General features: G+C 37.9%; 1 protein-coding gene across 6 annotated transcripts in view; it reads right to left on the reverse strand.

Moving 5' to 3' along the window:
• Positions 1-824: 824 nt before the first annotated feature.
• CREB5 (cAMP responsive element binding protein 5) overlaps positions 825-19,677 on the reverse strand; it is a 328,890-nt gene continuing 310,037 nt past the window's right edge. For 5 of the 6 annotated variants that reach the window (XM_072153716.1, XM_072153718.1, XM_072153714.1 and 2 more), the window contains 2 exons: positions 14,523-14,631; positions 825-5,469 (listed from right to left, as the gene is read on the reverse strand). In XM_072153716.1, coding sequence (XP_072009817.1) covers positions 5,306-5,469; positions 14,523-14,631 — 273 coding nt within the window. In that variant the 3' untranslated portion in view covers positions 825-5,305. Of the gene's footprint in view, positions 5,470-9,728; positions 9,765-14,522; positions 14,632-19,677 lie in introns of all 6 variants that reach the window. The other variant, XM_072153719.1, reaches the window with a different exon arrangement.

Consider the following 19,677-nt stretch of genomic DNA (forward strand, 5'->3'; position numbering starts at 1 on the left):
ATGCACACGACCATAAAAACGGCCATGAGCTAGCCACAAAAATGGCCAGTAGCTCACAGTCACCAATGAGGTTTATTGTGAGTGGTCACAATGTAGTGAACATTCTGTATCTCACGGCACCGTGATCGAGCCAGGTCATCACACCACAAAAGATAGAGCAGGTCCCTCCCAGATTCGTGGTGTGGCCAACCAGCTTCCTGTGGAGATGGGAGGGGAGAGGAGAGGAGCGCCTCTGCTTCAACCTCACAATGAGGAAGATTTACTAATATAAAGGCTTAGGTGAATGCACAGAAATAATGGGGGTCAATATATGGTATTCTGTTGTCCGAAATGTATTAGACTTTTCCAGCATCAATTAGACAAGAGTAGTAAATGTGGCTTTAGACATCCAATCTTATTATATTGACCGATCTACATCCAGTGTTGCAGTCACAACTAAAGCATGGGTACAATTTTGGTGGTTTTGAATCAGGACAACTGAAGTCAACATGTACAGTAGGTTCTCGTGTCATATGTGCTGGTGATGGAGCATGCAGTCCTTTGTTGCTTAGATGGGTAATAATTTCTTATTTAAATACCCCTTCCCTGAGAGGAAGGAAAGGGGCTAATAAAAAAAAAGTGCCTATACTGCTCTAGTTACCAGTTCAAGCAACTCCTGGGATGTCTACATCACGAGTCACTTCCGGAACGTCACTGAATAGCCTCCGCAGGTCCTGTGACCCATGGCACTTCTGACTGGGAGACTGTAACAAAGTAAAAATGAAAGCTGGAGAGTATAAATACCCTTTTTTGTCACCCTCTGCAGCACCCATCTTTAAGCCTACCTCAAAGGGTTAAGGATAAAGTTTTTTTTTTTTTTTACTTTTCAATAAATCCCTTTTAGAATTTAGTGCACCACTCACGTTTTAACCATTCATACATTTTTGAAATCTCCTGAATCGTGGAATAATTTATTAGATAAAATCACCAGAAAAAGTGGGTTAGCACTTGTAAATACAGATGTAAAAGTGCTAAATCGGTAAAATATCTTTGGGACTGCTTTCTCAGTAATGCAGTAGGTTTACTTACAGTCCCATGTAAAATCATAGGTAATATCACAATGAGAAGTGCCAAATAACAAACTAAATTTTGCTATATCCCTAGTACAGTCCTCTATGACACAGACACACACTTGACATTTTGAGGTGAAACGGGGGGGTTTTCAGCTGAAGATCAAGACATCACAAAGTATATACATATTGTGCAAATCACATGAACTGCAATTAAAGGTGCTTGGTCCATATGGCGGCAAGTATTGGGATATATATAATTACTATGGCCTTTTGGTTTGATGTTCCCGCAAACATGACTAACGCGCATCACGGCCTGTGACTACATGTGAAGGTCAACAGTCTGAAACGCAATGGCGAACTGTATAGCAATATAGACTGACACTAGTCAGCTTGTTGGTTTAGCATAAAAAACAGACATGCCTGAGCCACAAGGTATACACATGTCAAACTGTCAAGCTACAAAATTGAGAAAACTCAGACGCGCAAAGAACAGCTGAACCTTATTTTTTTTTCCTTTTGATTAAAAAAAAAAGAAGAAAAAAAATACATTATTTTAACTGAGGAAACAGAACCAATCCATAAAGCTTGATTCAAAGGTAACATAAACTATGATGCTTGCGTTACCATTAGTGCTTATGTTCATATAATTTTACTTATGTTCTCTCCATTAAAAAAAAAAAAATCTAACTAAATTAGCACCCTGGGGCATTTTAAAAGTATAGAATATTTTTTTTTTTTACACATGGTGTACTAATATATATGTTCCATTTTTTTTTTTATAAAAGGCTATCTGATTTCCCATAAAATGTAGAAAAGCAATAAAAAAGAAAGCATTGGACTAAACAATTTCAAAGTAAATGCTCGCTTAAAAATATATATGCTTATTTATATATTTATATATAATGTATAAAAAGGCCTGTACATTGTTTTGGTTGACTGGGTTAAATTAAAGAAAGTACAGTGCACATTAGACCTGGAGAGGGGTTATGTGGAGTGTAGAACACACAAAATATTCGTTATATTGTAGTAGCGTTATTATTGAAGAAACATTTTACTTTTTATAGGCAGGATGTATATGTGGCAGATAGTTTCAGGCTTATGGTACTGGCCAATGCTTTAGGGTTAATATTTGGGGGTAAAAATTAGGCAATAGTTTACTTTTTCAGTTTTTTATGTAGTGGGAAGAATTGTAGACTGTACCTTGTTTAAAGGGGTTGTTCACATTCAGCATATAATTGATATCGTTATATAAATTCATAACATTTTCTAATATACTTTCTGTATGACACATGACCATGGACAGGTTTTTATCCACAGGAAGTAAATAATGGAGCTTCCGGTTGAATGACAGCAAGTAGAAATCTAGATAGCTGTGAAGAATTTATGCAGCAGGTATAGTGGAAAATTGTATAACTCTTAATTTTACAAACAATATCAATGATTTGCTGAAAGTGGACAACCCTTTTAAGGGGGCGTTGTTTTTCAAGTCCATTGTTTTTCACGTCCGTGGTTCAGTGACTCCTGCGGTTACCTCACAGACCCGTTGATTTCTATTGCTGTTTTCACATTAGCTTGTATTTTTACTGATCCGTCAATGAAAAAATTAGTCTATGGGTCCGCAAAAAACATCAATTTTTTGTCACTGGTGAGGCTGAAAAACCAGGTGTTGTCTTTTTAAGGCAATGTTAAACCTTCAGGGGGTTTTTTGGCGGACATAGAGGGAAGACTGATGCATCACTGAGAAAAAACGTAAGAAAAACAGAGACACAGCAGAGACAATAGGGAATCAAAGGCAATCCCTAGGTCCCCACAAAAGACTGTGGGTCTATATTACAGATACTTATCAAGTGTAATTTCATATACAGATCTGTAATGTTCATGTAAACATGAGCCTTGATGCAGCACCTTCTGGATAAATTTATAACAAAGTAAAACCAATAAAACTCATGGGACCCCATGTATAAAAATGTGAAAAATGGGAGAAGATTATGAGAGAAGCATTAGTTATCAATATTTACCCCCACCCATTCCAGTACTGCTGCTCTGGTTCTCCTTGTCAGCCTCTGTTACCTACAGTACATGGCCTCTACAGTCAGTTACTGGTATCTGAGGCCGCCTGAGGGCATTGACGGATGACGGCAAAGTTTCCATTTTGCTCTCCTAAAACAGAAAGTATAATGGAAAGGCCAAACGGCCTGGAACTGGGGATTCACATCCTTGGCTAATTTTTTTTGCTTGACTCACAGTCTCTTAACAGTCACCCATAGCAATTCGAGGATTCCGTTAGTAAACTAAAACTAAACTAGATGTAACATCACACCATGTTTCACAGATCATCTTAATACATGAGGTCCAATGTGTTGCATATTAGAAAAAAAGTTACCTTTGGTAAATTGCTTTATAAAATCATTGCTAATTGGGTGCAATAGGCACTATTTTTAAGAAGAATCCTTATTGTATGGTATTTGAACTCACACAGTCATTTGGTGAACACACAAAGGTTGTAGACCAATATAAGGCCAAAATATTATATAGAGGCCTAAACATTCAAAATGGCTGCTCATATTTGCAATAAAATACAGAAATGGCTAAATTTGTCTGTATAATACCTGATGAGACAGTTTTATCAATACTGCTGTAGGGAGAGATGTTGTTGCGGTATAAAAACATTTTTCAAATGTCGTGACTCATAATAAAGGTGTCTAAGGCCTCATTCAGAACATTATATTATAGCTTTATGGTGGAAATGTATATTTAGCTACAAAACATGAGTGTACCAAAACAGTGATCTGATTATGATTTAAAAAAAAAATCTACATATCCATCAATATACCTTCATTAAAGGAGTTGTCCAAGTATAGAATATTTCTATATATGGAGGGGGGAGAATGGCTTTAAAAGGCATCTTCCACCAGGATGAAGGTCAGTATGCAAATTAGCCTCAGGCATAGTCTTTCATCCTGGTGGTAGATGTCCTTTAAGCCGCAACACCACCTGTCACTTCTGTCCTGACCACAACCGATACTGCTTAAAACTAATGCTGTAACAGGTGCATGGATATGGTTGGGATGGCCCTACCAACCTCTGTAAACAGGACGGGAGCACAGACAGTGGTGAGTACATGCGTTTTATTAATTTCAATGCCACCCACCCCCAGCTATATATATAAAAAAAAGTTGTATTCCTGAACATCTCCTTTAATAAGTCTTAAAGATGGCATTTATGCAGGTGTATTTTTGGTCTATGGCAATAACTTCTATTGAAAACTTCCAAAAGGTTTTTGTATGAAACATACTGAATATACATCCATGTAAATGCACCTAAAACTAGGAATCTACAGTAGGAAACCACATTGATATTACTCCTATTTTTAAAAGTAAAAATAAAAAAAAGTGTCTGTCGGAGTCCCTAATCTGAACTTATTCAAAGATATATCACTTGAAACCCTTTTATGACCTTGTGATCCAGTCGATAAATCTGCCTTCAGGGGCCCAATGTAAGACAACTTTATGCCCATACCAAATAACCAAATTAATGTCTTACTTTCTAAACTGCCCCAGAAGTGAAGGACTCTGATTTGTTGCTATTGGAAATATATATCTGTAACACAGGTTGGATGCATGTGGGCCACTATTTTACATAGATAACAGTTATCTACATTTCGTTATGCAAATATAATAATTTTGAAAGAATGTAAAGAATAATTTACTGGAAATGTAACAGATGATGCTGTACTTGACTTTACAATGCTACATGTTGAAGGGTTCCACAAAAAGGGGAAGCAGCCATTCACTCTGTTTACATTGGGTGAAGAGTTGAACAAATTCTCAAAAATTCTACCCCAGAAAATGGCTACTTAGATTTGGTCTTTGAGCAGAAATGGCTATTAACCTATTTTTTTTAGATTCATATATTTTTTTATAATAAGAAATGGTTCAGGCCAATGAAAAAAAGAAGCAAAAAACAACAAAAAAGTAGCTATGTACATAAATGCGGCAGTTCATAAACAAATACACTGTATCAGAACACTGAGAAAGCATCACGCGCTTCTCAAAACTGCATGATAATGTCATAAATCCCTTTTCTTAGACACAAAAAAGACAAAAACATTGAATACTATAAAAAAGGGTAGGTACGGTCTTTCAATGACTGAAGAGACTTCCAGGTTTCAAATAAAGTTGAAAAAAAGTTCATAAAAATGGAAGATCTGATTTAATACCAAACTCCCGAAGGCAGTTCTTGACCCCATTATTTCAGAGAATGGGATTTATGTCTGTTCTGTGGTTGGCAAGAGGGTTTAGAGAGGAGCTTCCAACCATATCACTGACAGAAGAAGAAGTTGTGATGGTGTTATGCTGGATCACTTGCTGCTGGGAGCAGGCAGGAACAGGGCTCTCGGGTGGGCTGTTCTCAGGACCTGGGTAAGACATTGGCACAACATTTAATTATATTATTACTGACTACAGATGATACAAAAATGATGTTACAATGGTTCAATGTAACTAGTCACACAAAGGCTTGTCAAAAAATGAAGCAGTCAATTTTTGTTATATGGTAAAGCTTTTAATAATCTACACAATTCAACAGTAGAAGTGAATATAACAAACTCTATAACATAATGTATCAGTAGGAAATGCTTCTTTATCCAGTCATCTCAGTTTCTTCCTAAACTGACTTTCACCGCGAAGCCAAATCTTTCCCTGACCAGCGGACTGGAAATATGAGCTTTCATTTTAGGCCTAAGTTTATGGAGGAGAGGGTGGGGTAGCAGTTTAAATTAGTTATTGTTAGTGCTGGTCAAACATTCTAAATATGTCCTGGTTGAGTTCTATTGGGCTTGGTCAACTTGGCAGACTGTCTGTGCCACAGAGACTGCCATGGGTCCTGGGCTGTAGGAATATTATAGCGCCAACAAGTGGGAAATTGAATTCCTTAATATGGTACTAGAATCAAGATTCTCTGGGAATGGAGGATGTGTCCTTTTTGCCTGCTTTCAGAACCGTTGGAGATCTTCAAAAGTCCTAAAATGGTTCTTGTGTTCACAGGAACATATGTATGAGGATTCATGGGTGAATGTCCTTCTCACTATAAAATTTGGTTACTGGTTTGGGTGGTTGTGGGCCACTTGGACCCCAAACTTCCACCCAAACCGCCTATATAATCCACTACTGCCCACAGACTATAGTTATGTCCTATTCCTGCCTGTCTTTGCCGATGGCAATAGAAAATGACTGCCGTGAACTGCAGAGAATCTCATTCCCCTGTTTATGGCCCACATAGTGCACACAGAGTGATATCAGCTAATTTTATGGTAGATATCATACAAGCTAGTGTCTATCCAAGTTATGAAATTTACAATTAAAAATAAATCCTACTGGGGAAGGAGGGGGGGGGGGCAGCTCAAAAAGAAATATAAAAATACTTACACTATTCTATTTAATGGCTGTTAAAGGTTTTGTATCAGGTTTGGTTTAAGGCTCATGAATGTGGCATGAATATGCCTTTTTATGTATGGCACCACTGCGTATGGCGCCTTATGTGGCAATTCTTATCTATATCATCAGAAGTTGTGTCATGCGCTCTGGCACTCAACAAATGCCACTGTTTTGGTGTGCTCCCCAAGATCTAATTACTGGGTCACAGAAGCTGATTGGCTAAGGTATCTCCCTCACAGATGCCAGTATACACAGAATAATCTTATATCACATTTTGTGGACATGATTATGGTTACTTTATAAAATGCTATCGTTGAGCTTTTGAGACTAGTCACATGCTCTTTGCTCTTGTTTACGCTCTGTAATTACACTAATGATGTCATCAATTTGAAGGGAATTTATCAGCGTTTCTGGTGTAGAAGCATTGAAATAAGCAAAATTTCTTGTGCAACGTTAGAAATTGAGATTATTTTTGTGATCTCCACCAGTGAGCGTGGGCACTGGCAGTGTGTGTCGGCATGAGGTGTTCTTGCCCCGTAATGCATACTCTAAAATCCTGTGAATAAATGGTCAGTCCTGGTGTATTTTTGCCTACTAGCAGGTCTGCCTAGCAGATACATCAAGTGGCCTACGCCTCCGCCACGTGGAGGGGAGGGAGGGGGCGTGGTCTTTATCATACGCTGATGCACCAGCACCGGCTTATGATGAATTACCTCCCTATGTTACTATATATACCTGCACTGTTGTATTTTGCTTGAAATAAGCTGGTAAACTGTTCCAGATCTCTGTAGTTTTGTATTTGTACTTATCTCTATGTATGTGAATCCCATATTGATTGTACCGTACCATGGAATTAATCGTGTTCTATAAATAAATAATAATAATAACTGACAATATGTCGTTTTTGTGATCTTTTTATATATTTATATATCAGGGCTCCATATGAGGACAGTATATAGAATTTGATTTTATTTACTGTCTATTAGTGCATTACCTTCTAGGCTGCAAAATATTCATGTAAATGCATTTAGGAATTTTGACTATAAAAACTGTGTCAGACTTTTTCAGAAACACACTTAATCATGGAAGGTGTTATACTATACATAATAATCCACATGGCGCATGTAGACACCTACAATAACAGCTGCTCAACCTGCTTATTATATTCACAGTACACCTGCACAGATGACTGCAAGCAGTTACCTCAATTACTTAACTATTCCTAATCTCTATAATAATATATATTATCCCAGAATGGGATTCCTATGGAGTAAGTGGTGAGAATAATATAACACAAGACACAATTTGTATCTATAAATGGCTATAAAATCCTGTTTGGTTCTATTGTAAATCTTTTAAATCTGGCATCTGCAGGATACACATGAATATCAAAATTACTCCAAATATCCTCTTTGTTTGTTGTTTGCAGTGAAAAGTACATCAATACACAATTCTATTTTATACAGCAAAAATAACATATCTTTTTATATTTTTATACTGTTTCAGAGCAGTCTAAAATTTTCAATTTAAAGGGAATCTACCATTTGATTCCATGCATTGTGAACCAAACATACCTTGAGAATACTGTAGATATACTGATCCACCGGTACAGAAACATATCTTGTTTAATCCCTGATCCGAGTGGTTTTGCTCAAAAAACAATTATAAACTCAGGACCTTGGGAAAGCTAGGTTGGATGCTGACTGCCATTCATAAACACATTAAACAGAACTTCCAGAACTGTTAACACAGGACTAATCAACCTGAGCTGGATGACTCATATACAGCAACTGGGGGATGATGCAGCGATTGATTACTTCTGCCTGACCGGGACAACACAGTTATTACATCATTCTCTGGAGCAGTGCATACTTAGGGTAAGAGGAGAAGCGCCGAACAGCCACTGAAGCGACAGATCCTCATTATCATAATTTTATAATTGTTTTTTCAGCAAAACCACTCAATTCATGGATTAAACAAGATATGTTTCTGCATCAGCGTCGCAAGCAAGCATTCTCAAGGTATGTTTGGTTCACAATGCATAAAAACAAATGGTAGATTTCCTTTAAATGGGGAAGTCAGATCTTAGAATCCCGATGTACAACAGCCATGCATTAAAGGAGTTTTCAAAGTCATTAATACCAGATCATTTGGTGTTCAACATCAGTCCAGAGTGTTGGACATCAACTGATCTAATATATCTAATGTAACCTATACTATAGATTCCTGTCTATCTAGTACCATGTGATCAATACAGTCATTATTCCAGGAGCAAACAATTTAGTAAATAATAGTTTTGTCATAAAAAACGTATGTGATTAAAATAAAGTTTTGTTTTTATGTAGCATTTACGGTATAATATCTTCATATGTAAAATAAAATATATCTATATAATCTCAATAGAGTGAGTTAAATCAATATAGAAATCCTACCACATTACATACTGTATATAATTAAACATAAAAAAATACAATTGACCCAGATTCTGTCACTGCAGATCTAATTGGCTTGCTGTGTAATACAAGGGCAGACTGGGTCCCCCAGAAAGTGAGGGGCACTTTGTAGAAGCATCACCATGGCTAATTAGGGAAGGTCCCAAATAAGAGATATCTTAGGTCGAGGGTTTTCAGGAATTTTTTTTGTAACCAATCACATGATTTTTAGTACAAGGTTACTGGTTAAGCATATTTTAATTAAAAGTTGATTACCGATTATGTGATCAACATGGAAATAGATCATTTGCAGCGGAACTGCAGCAGATTTCTCCTATCTCACAGTGTGGAAAGCCTAACACAGTATTAGGGAGCCTAGAGGTACCATAATATGTTGAATATTTACCTGCAGATTTGTAACATGGGAAATAAATACGGATGCGGATTATCAGCAGAAACTTTTGCAACGCTCTGCATTTTTTTTTTGGTTGGTTTCTGATGCATGTGCAATGGCTACAGAATTACTACTGGGGTAAAATCTACAGTCATTACGCTACATGTGAAGGTACCCTTACAGTTTGTTTCATTTTAGGCTTGAATAGAATTTTATGACGCAATATATCATATGGGATATTATAGTCAGAGATTATTAAGATTAATGAAAGAGCTAGTACATTTGAGGGTTAATACATCTGCCATCATTTTTTCATTTTGCTGTAGCTAAAACATTGCCTAGAATGGTATAAGAGCAGTCAGACCAAGGCTTTATAAAGGACATGTGCTGTATCTTTAAAAGAAACTGAACTTACCATGAGCGGGACAGCTTTTGAGTAGCGGTACTCATCCTGCATAAAATGGAAAATTCATTTTAAATGCTTTAAGCAGCTCTCCTGCACCCTTGCTTGTTACCTTAAATAAAGCTTGCAAGAAGGCCAAAGATGACATCATACAATCCCAGGTTTAGAAAAAAAGATATGTTTGTGCTAATATAGGTGTGAAAGCCATTAAGTCATGTCATAAGACATGCAGTACATACACCAGGAGCTCATATAGAAATGTAATACTAAAAGACAAAAGCAATTACATAATATGTTGCTACTAACACAATAGAACTGATAGAAAATACATCTAAAAATAAGTCCTAAGAACAAATATGTAAAAAAAATGGGGGCCATTATGTATATATATATCTTGCATCACAACTGTGACCATATTTTCCACAGTCCTACTTAGTGCCATTAATATATATATATATAAAAATGTAATGCTGTACTTGTGTATGTCTTTAGTAATACCTAAAGTATTCCTGATTTTTCAGTTGTTAACAACAAAATACTGAAATTAAAATTATCTCCCATATTCTGTATTACAGAGGAAACCTCATTTAGTAGAAAAACTGTCCCAGTTGCTCAGTTTTTTTGTGTGACAGCTCTTATAAATAGGACAGATTGTGTATTTGTTTCTATAAAATTAATTCAGAACTCCTATAAAAGCCCTTCCATTACAATGTATTTTCTATTCAAAACTTCCAAATCCCACTTTCCAGACATTTTAAAAGCTACAAATCATTAGTTATATCACAGTTATAGGGAAGCTGGCATCAGGTATTGACAAAGTTTGCTCCTTATAGCTTATAACAGACAGAAACCAAACTTGTTTATCTCCATAAACATAGTCACTACAAAGTCCAGTTTGAAAATGTATAGTACCTGGCTTATTACCCACACAGAACCAGAGTCATGGGGTGGTCCACAGGGCATCCAACTCATGGAATTATCCTTTGGATTCTTTCTCACATCTCCCTCCTCTCCCCCACCCTTCTAGTGCAGAGTCAGTTGCGTTTTTCAAATTTGCCAATGGCATGTGCATGGAGCAGCACCTTGGCTTTACTGTCTCTATGCGCATACGCCAAGGTATAGACACTAGTGCTCAGTGTCACATCACAAGAGGGGAGCGGGAGATTCAAGGAAGAAATCAAACAATAATTCCATGATTCAGACACCCTGTGGACCACCCCAAGACTCAGTTTCTATGTCAACCGGTGCATTTTCAAACTGTGTTTCCTGCTCAACAGCACTGGGAATTCTTTGGAGTAAAACATATTGGTGCACCTTTAGCATAGAGCGTGCAACAGAATTCTGTGCAGTCGCGGTAATTAATTTGGCTCATGGTTTGACTCTACACTGGAACGCCCCTTTATGGAGCATCCGACACAGTGCAGCCGCAGCACTATACTGGTGCAAACATCCCATAAATACATGTGCAGGCAGTTTGCACGTTCTTATGAGTGCAAAGTCTGACTGAAAGCTGGTGTAAACGCTTTAATAAATGTGGGCCTTTGGGTTTCTGGCAGTTGTAAGCTATAGGAAACTGCTATTAGGTTAATATGTCAAAAGCCAATGACAGGTTTCCTTTAATACTATGTCAAATAATGTGGCACATGAGTGCACCTTTATTTTTATCTACATTTACCTAAATATAAATACAGCAGAAATAACACATGAAGTTCAGTCATAATGGGAACTGTTTAGAAATGATAGAAAACTGCATACAATCCAAAACGAAAGCCAAACTAAAACTTTTAAAGCCATTTTTCCTATTTTATAAAGAATAGCTTAGGTGATAACAGTAAAGGAAAATGTTTTGTCCTGTGTTTCTCTCCCTTTCATCCTCCACTTATCACTGTCTAAATAAATTTTCCCTCAGTACTACAATAAACAAAGGCTAATAAGGAGAGGCTGTTAAATTTTCTAATGACTTACCTCCTTACAGACCTTGATGGTATTTCACTGGACAGATGTATCCCCTAACAAAGCTATATAATAAAGTTTAATTTGAGCAGGTCTATAAAGAGTTACATTTTAGACCCGTCACTTATCTGCCAGATGTGTTTGGACTTTAGATAAAAGTGTAGGTGATAAAAGTAAATTTTGTAATATATTTAATTAAAGGAAAGTAGTTTGGCCTGTTTTTCTTTCCTTTTCTCCCTACACTCATCACTGTATAAATAAACTTTCCCTCTTTGCTTTCAGTTAACAGAGGCATATAAGGAGAAGTTGTTAAAATTTCTAGTGACTTAACTCCTTACAGAACTTTACAGTATTTCACCATACAGATTTATCAGAATTATCAAATGGAATTTGATCAAAGTCTATAAAGATTTACGTTTTAGTCCCCTCTGCTTATCTGTCTGATGTGTATGGAATTTAAAACCATATTCAGATGATCCACGCATCAAGGAAAGAGAAAAACACATGACAATGGTATTTTTCTTTAATGAAATATTTGGTACCATTACGACCTCCATTATTCATTTGTGAAATAAATAAAAGGCTTTGAAAGTTTTAATAAAAAAAAAGAATATCGAGCTGATCCGATGACTATCGACTGTTAGTAATTCAGCAATATAGCATTTGTATTTGTGTGTAACAACAATAGACTCCATAAAATAATGAATGGCAGTAGCAGAGAGAACAGAGAGAGCACCGACTCTAAGCAGTTAGACACCTGTTTGTGATGTCATACTTTGACATTCTTGCACAGGAAGCAGGAAAGCAGATTAAAGAATTAGGAAATAAATCATAATGTCAAATAATATTCTTGCTGTAGGCTGGTTTCAGTTGGGCATAATATGCATATAACAGTAAGAATATTTTTGGAGTTTCTCACAATGTTAGAGACCAGCATAGAGAGACATAGAACACTACAATGTGTCAGGTAGGTGTTGCTGCTGTATTATGGATGCAAGTTAGGACCACCTGAAACCATCCTTCATGTCATCTCTTACAGCAGAGCACCTTCCTTGTCTGTTGCACTTAAGTTCAATAACAGATGCAATCAATGTCCCCTGGAGAAAGCCGCTGAACTACAGAGTCAATTGGGTATCAGTCAGGTATCAATAGGTTTTATGAATGAATTGTGTCGGAAAAGACTGTGTATGAAACGTAATCTTTTGTCCTATATTAATAGCAATATTTAATTAAAAAAATGTGTGCTGCCATTTTAAGGCCACATTCACATCATGTTTTATGGATATGCTCAGAATATACTGAACATATCCATGGACATATACTGGGAGACAGAAGAATCTTTTTTGCCTCTGTCTGCAAAGTATATGTTGTATCCTGCCGGTAACACAGGATGGAAAGATACAGTAAGCTACGACTTTCCACCCTGTTTCCTCCTGTGGAGGAAGTATACACCAAAATAGCCACTGGTGGACGGATACAACAGTTTTGCTTCCATCCCCGGCATCTGCTGAGTGTACACTCTGGGAGGTCCCCAGTGATATGACTGTCCATATAAGGACAGTGACATCACTGGGGAAACAACCTTAACATCGGCAACAGCCAATCACTAGCTAGCTAGCCGATGTTCACTGCTCCTCCTGCTTTCAGCAGGGAGGGGTGGAACATTAGCATGTATCCTGCTGTATGAGCATACAGTGTGATGGTTTGTAGGTTGTAGCCATCCGTTGTAAGGATACATTGGGAATCCACCCAACATATCCTTACCACGGAGAGCTAAACGACAAATATGAACGTAGCCTAACAGATTACAAAATTAGAATAGTGATTTGTATTGCTACAGGTTGAAGAAATTTAGGCTTTTCACTAAGGCCGCCTGCATATGCATATTGTATGTGGATTTATTAAGATGCTATACACATACTGTGTAGTAAATCTGCAGCAGAATATCATTTATTTGTTGCAGATCCCTGGGCAAGATTCACTAAAAGATGAACTGAGCCCCTGACTGCAACAAAATCACAAGATAAAATTGAAAAAATTCTACAGTCATTGTGGAATTGCCTAAGGCTCCATTCACATGGCCGTAATGTTTGGTTTTGGGCGGTCCGTGGTCTGTAAATAAATAGTGCATACATTATTTTTTGCGGATCAGATTAGGGACCGTTTTTATTCACCAATTCACCTACAGGATAATAGTAAAGGTCACAATTGATGACCTTCTGATTTGTGAATTTTATTGATTTGCAGTGTTACAATTAGGGAAGGCAATAATATGAAGTTTGGAAAAGTTTTTAAGCCATATAACCTTTATGTAAGGAAGGATTGTAGTAGTATTCCATCACCTTGCATTATAGTGTTATGCAAATAGGACACACCGCATGCAATCCACAGCAAATCCATAAGTAAGAATTTCTATAACCTTATTGACATCTGCCTGTAGCAAAGTTCCCATCTGTGTATTCAACACTAAATGCATATAAAGTATACTGGAATTTAATTCATAGTGGCATCTACTTCTCATAGCAAAAATGCTAGAAGTAAGACTGGGACCTATAGACCTGGAGCTAACCACCACCATAGATTATCTCAATATTAAGGCTGTTTTGGGGTTAGTTTCTAATATTGCAGCTAAATTGAATAGTGGTCATGGCTTTGAATAAGGTCTTACCATGTACAAAGGTGTCCAATGGCATTACCCTGGCATATACTGTGGCTCTATCAGATGGGATACTGCATCATGCTCTATTGGCCTGTATTTTGTAGATACTTGTGTTATATGATATTCTATGATTCCATTCAAATTAGTAACATTAAAAAAAAAAAAAACATAGAGATGATATATCAATTACTTACTCAAGTATCCTTGGGATTCTTTCTGCATGGTAGTTATTGGACAGTCTTTATGTGTTAGCAAAAGCTGTTTGAGTTGTGCTACCTCATTTTTCAACATGGACACCTCGTTCTGGAAAAGTATAAATAAGGGAAAAACATGAAAAATTGAAACCCAATCACTAAAACAAAAAAGTGTTCCCTTTTTTGATTTGGAAGTGTAATGGCAAAAATAATCCTTGCACAATATTATTTCTGTCTCTGGAAAAACAAGAATAAAAGCAAAAAAACCTTAAGTATAATAAAGATGGTTAGGAATGCTGAAGATACATAGGGAGAGCTTGACCCATTTTCTTATTTTTAATATTTTTCATGAATTTTTTAAAATGTGACAACCCCTTTAAGCACTACTAGTGAATGAGTCACACTCTAACTCTGAACCTTCACTCTTTAAAGGAAACCTACCATTTAGAATGGCAGGGGTAAGCTGTATGTACCGAGCACCAGCTCAGGGTGAGCTGGTGCCGGTACTTACTTTCATTAGTGTTATAAACCGCGGTATCGCGGTTTTAACATTTTTGAACTTTAGAGCAGAAGGGGCTCTGCTCTAAAGTTTAAAAAGTGTCAAAACCGCAATACCGCGGTTTATAACACTAACGAAAGTAAGTACCGGCACCAGCTCACCCTGAGCTGGTGCTCGGTACTTACAGCTTACCCCTGCCATTCTAAATGGTAGGTTTCCTTTAAGGGGCCATTTCTATGTATAACAACATGAAATTAATCTGATGTGGTCTTAAAATTAACCACTTAAATCAACCACTTAAATTACAGAATAGGTTCAAATTCCTTCCCAATGCAATCCTCTTAACTGTTGTTTTCAGAGGTTGCAAAATGAAACACATTAAGACCTGCATCAACAATACATAGAAATTATGGTTTAAAACATACCATAGATAGACATATACAAATAAATGAGAATGCATAGAAATTCTATGATTTGATACATACAATTTTACAAATTTAGTTTATTATTAAGGTCAACCACTCAATGTTTGAGACTGCATAATGCCGGACTTATCTATAACCGGGATCTCATTTATAACTGGGTAACTCCTGAAATAAAAACGAGATTCGATATTTGATATTTGACAGCTCTTTCACCATACGATGGCATTAAAGGGTGGTCTTCTCTGGCCACCTATCGTCATATTTTTTGGACTATAAGACACACTTTTTAGTAAGAAAAATCTTGCTAAAAAGTGCCTACATCTTATGGACCGAAGGTCAGGAGGATCCAGCACTGCCAGACCCTCCTGACTGCTGTAATGGTGATCGGGTGATGCCCTGATATAGAGCTGCACCCGATCTCCCAGAGAGGAGAGGCTCCGCACTGCTCTCCCCTCTCCCGGGTGTCCTACAGGACCCGTGGTGATGTCAGAATCATGTGACTGACCACATGCTTCTTACATCACCACATACTGCCAAGAACGGGGACATGCTGCCCTGGGACAGAAGAAGAAGGGGAAGAGGGGAATAGGGGAAGGGGGAAGGGAGGTTCTGTGTGTATAGCTAAGCTGTGTGTGTAACTGTATGAATGAAGCAGAGCTGTGTGTGTAACTGTATGGATGATGCAGAGATGTGTGTGTAACTGTATGGATGATGCAGAGCTGTGTGTGTAAATGTATGGATGATGTAGAGCTGTGTGTGTAACTGTATGGATGAGGAAAAGCTGTGAGTGTAAATGTATGGATGAAGCAGAGCTGTGTGTGTAACTGTATGGATGAAGCAGAGCTGTGTGTGTAACTGTATGGATGATGCAGAGCTGTGTGTTTAAAGGGCACCTACCACCACGATTGTACCTATAAAGGTAGATCGGGTGGTAGGCGGATGTAAGGGACGTGAGGATAGCCCTTTTTAGAGTTAATCCTCACGTCCCCCCTAACTTTTGGTACACTTTATGGAACTAATATGTAAATTTCTTTATGCGGCTACTGGGGCGTGGAGTAGCCGGGCACGAGGCTACACAGCGCGGCTACTCCACGCCCCAGTAGCCACATTACTCCTCCTACCCTGTCCTACCCTATCCTCGTAGCTGCGCGCCCTCGTCCGTCATGATGGCGTTCTGCGCATGCGCAGTAGCCGGCTTGTCGGACGAGGGCGCGCAGCTCCTCGTAGCTGCGCGCCGCACGCAACAGGGTAGCCTCGTGCCCGGCTACTCCACGCCCCAGTAGCCGCATAACTAAATTTACATATTAGTTCAATAAAGTGTACCAAAAGTTAGCAGGGACGTGAGGATTAGCTCTTAAAAGAGCTATCCTCACGTCCCTTACATCCACCTACCACCCGATCTACCTTTATAGGTGGAATCGTGGTGGTAGGTCCCCTTTAAGTGTATGCATGAAGTAGAGCTGTGTGTGTAAATGTATGGATGAAGTAGAGCTGTCTGTGTAAATGTATGAATGAAGCAGAGCTGAGTGTGCTGTTCTTTAGTGCGACCAACGTGGATATTTTAATTGGTGTAAAATATATTTTTCCTTTTTTGGAAGCCTAAATGTGGGGTTTGTCTTATAGTAAGAAGCGTCTTATACTCCAAAAAATACAGGTATATATATATATATATATATATATATATATATATATAACAAAAACCAGCAAAATCTGCTAAGAAACTGAAAAATAACTTGGGTGCAAAGGTCTGGACTTAGCCCATCCAATAGACAATGAAGAAATACAGTAGCATTCAAAGATTTCAAACAGCAATATATATACATGGTATATGTATCTAAAAATCATGCAAATAAAAAAATAACATGAGGCCATCTTGTCAATTTGTAGTCACTATAATATTAGACATTGTAGTTGAACTCAGACTACTAGTGTTGTATGTAAATGAGACCTTTTCCCCTCCATTCTCATCCACTTGGCAGCACGTTCTAGTATTAAGCTTCGAGTGGTATATGTAGACACTATGCAGGTGCATATGGCTATGGTTTAATGCTTTTAACCTTTCACCCCTAACTACTCAGAAGATGAAGATACTATCTCCTCATGTTGTTATAACTCCATCTAGGGTATGTGTTTTTAACCTTCAGCTAAACTGTGACTTTGCTAAACTGCAAAAGCTAAACATCTCAACAAATGCCAACTTGTGAATTAAAGCAGAGACATTTTGGTCGTATGGACACATGTGAGTATTTAGCAACTATTTAGTAGTACTGTTCATGAAAAGGTGACTGTGTGATCCCACTATTAGTGATTACATCATTACTCATGAAGATAATCTACTTTGTGCTTTCCTTGTGCTTTCTATGAATTGACATGAAGCCATAAGACGGCCACTTTCTGCAAACCAAAACTGTTCCTCTAGGGTCCTTTGGCGAATGAGTTGCAGTTGTTGGCAGACATTTATCAAGACTGATGTTAGCCCCTTGCCCCTGTGTAGCATGCACCTACTCCTATATGAGGAGTCAGATATGCAGGAACCTGGTATGAAATTTAGAGATCAAATCAATGTACCATATACAAATTAACAATAAACTGTCCCAACAAGACTCAGTTAATCACATACTGAAAAAATAGCGCAAGGAACGCTATGGCTGCCCTCTTGGGTATGCATGCAAAATTTAAACAAACAGAAAATAAGGATACAACATGCCAAATCTGATAGTAAAAAGTAATTTTTATTATTAAATGCAAAATTAATTAAAATGTTGTGTAAAATGGCATCTCAGAAGAGACGTAAAATATGAAGCACACCAAGTGTACTGTCCATACACAATAATATATTAACAGAAAGTGTAAACAACCAGTGTAAACAATGATAAACTGCAATGCAACATGTATACCATTAACAACATATCGCCTATATCGGCCTGTAATTAGACTCCATAATGCAGCATCGTGCCTTGGTGAATGGTTACAAAGTTAAACATCGCATGACATGTAATGGTTGGACATACTACCTGGTGTGCCTCTAGCCCCCAACGCGCATTTCAACCCGCCTGGTCTTCCTCAAGGGGTGGTGTTGATACACACACTCCAGGATTATATGTAACTGGGGGCCAATCAGCCGCCAGATTCAAATTGAGAGTCCACGTTCACCTGTGTGTATGGCGCATGGTCCGCCTATCGGCCCCGCGTAATCGGCGGGGACGGGTCCGTGACGTCAGAGGGGCGGAGCCTAAACTCCGCCTCACATGACTACACAGACATGCCCACCGCACAAAGATCGCGGCACTGCGACAGTTCGAGCATGCGCACCAGGTGAAGGTAGGAAATAGCAGCAGGATACTTCTGAGATGCCATTTTACACGACATTTTAATGAATTTTGCATTTAATAATAAAAATTACTTTTTACTATCAGATTTGGCATGTCGTATCCTCTTTTTCTGTTTGTTTAAATTTTGCTGGTATGAAAGTTGTTCAGATACAGAGGACAGCTGAAAAACTTTTTAGATGCCAAATTGGCATTAATTAATGATAACTTCCTTCTTTGTTTCAAAGTTATATCAATGGTAGGGCTAATTAAATGCGGCCGTGTTATATCATGCCTTTTGTGCAAGTTTTGTGCCATAAATGGCATGAAATAGTTACAATTCCTGTCCAACGCCATGGAATATGCAAATCTTAGCCCCTTTTGTGCCATGTGTGTGGGTTAGGTGGTGCAAAGCCATGGGAAAGCCATGACGGGACAAGGGACCTGCCACAAAACTGGCATAAGTTATAGTTAAGTTAAACAAGTTATAGCGGTGCTGGAATTACTAAGAGGTCAGGCAGGACCTCTTAGTAGTTCAGCAGGTTGCGTGTCGGGTACACCAATGATTAAGTCTAGCATACAACACGCCAGTAATAATACATTGGCCACAATGTGACTGTAGTCACTTTAGATTAATAGTCAAATGTCTAATGTATATGAGGTAAAGAAGATCTGATTGTTGGATTTAAAAGTAAAAGTATGGCTGGCAATATAAAACTTATGAAGTTGTATTACATTTTAATGCCACCATTTCAACCTTGTTATCACGAAATTTGTGCCAAAATGTAAAAGTGCAAAAATATCAATACTTGTAGCCAAACATGAGCAATCTCAGACTGGTGACTGCACATTAATCAGAAAATCTGGGGAAATCTACGAAAATCTGGGGAAATCTAGGAAAAACTTATTCTGTTTTAAAGGAG

Source organism: Engystomops pustulosus, chromosome 5 (genome assembly GCF_040894005.1).
Source record: "Engystomops pustulosus chromosome 5, aEngPut4.maternal, whole genome shotgun sequence".
NCBI classification, from domain to species: Eukaryota; Metazoa; Chordata; class Amphibia; order Anura; family Leptodactylidae; genus Engystomops; species Engystomops pustulosus.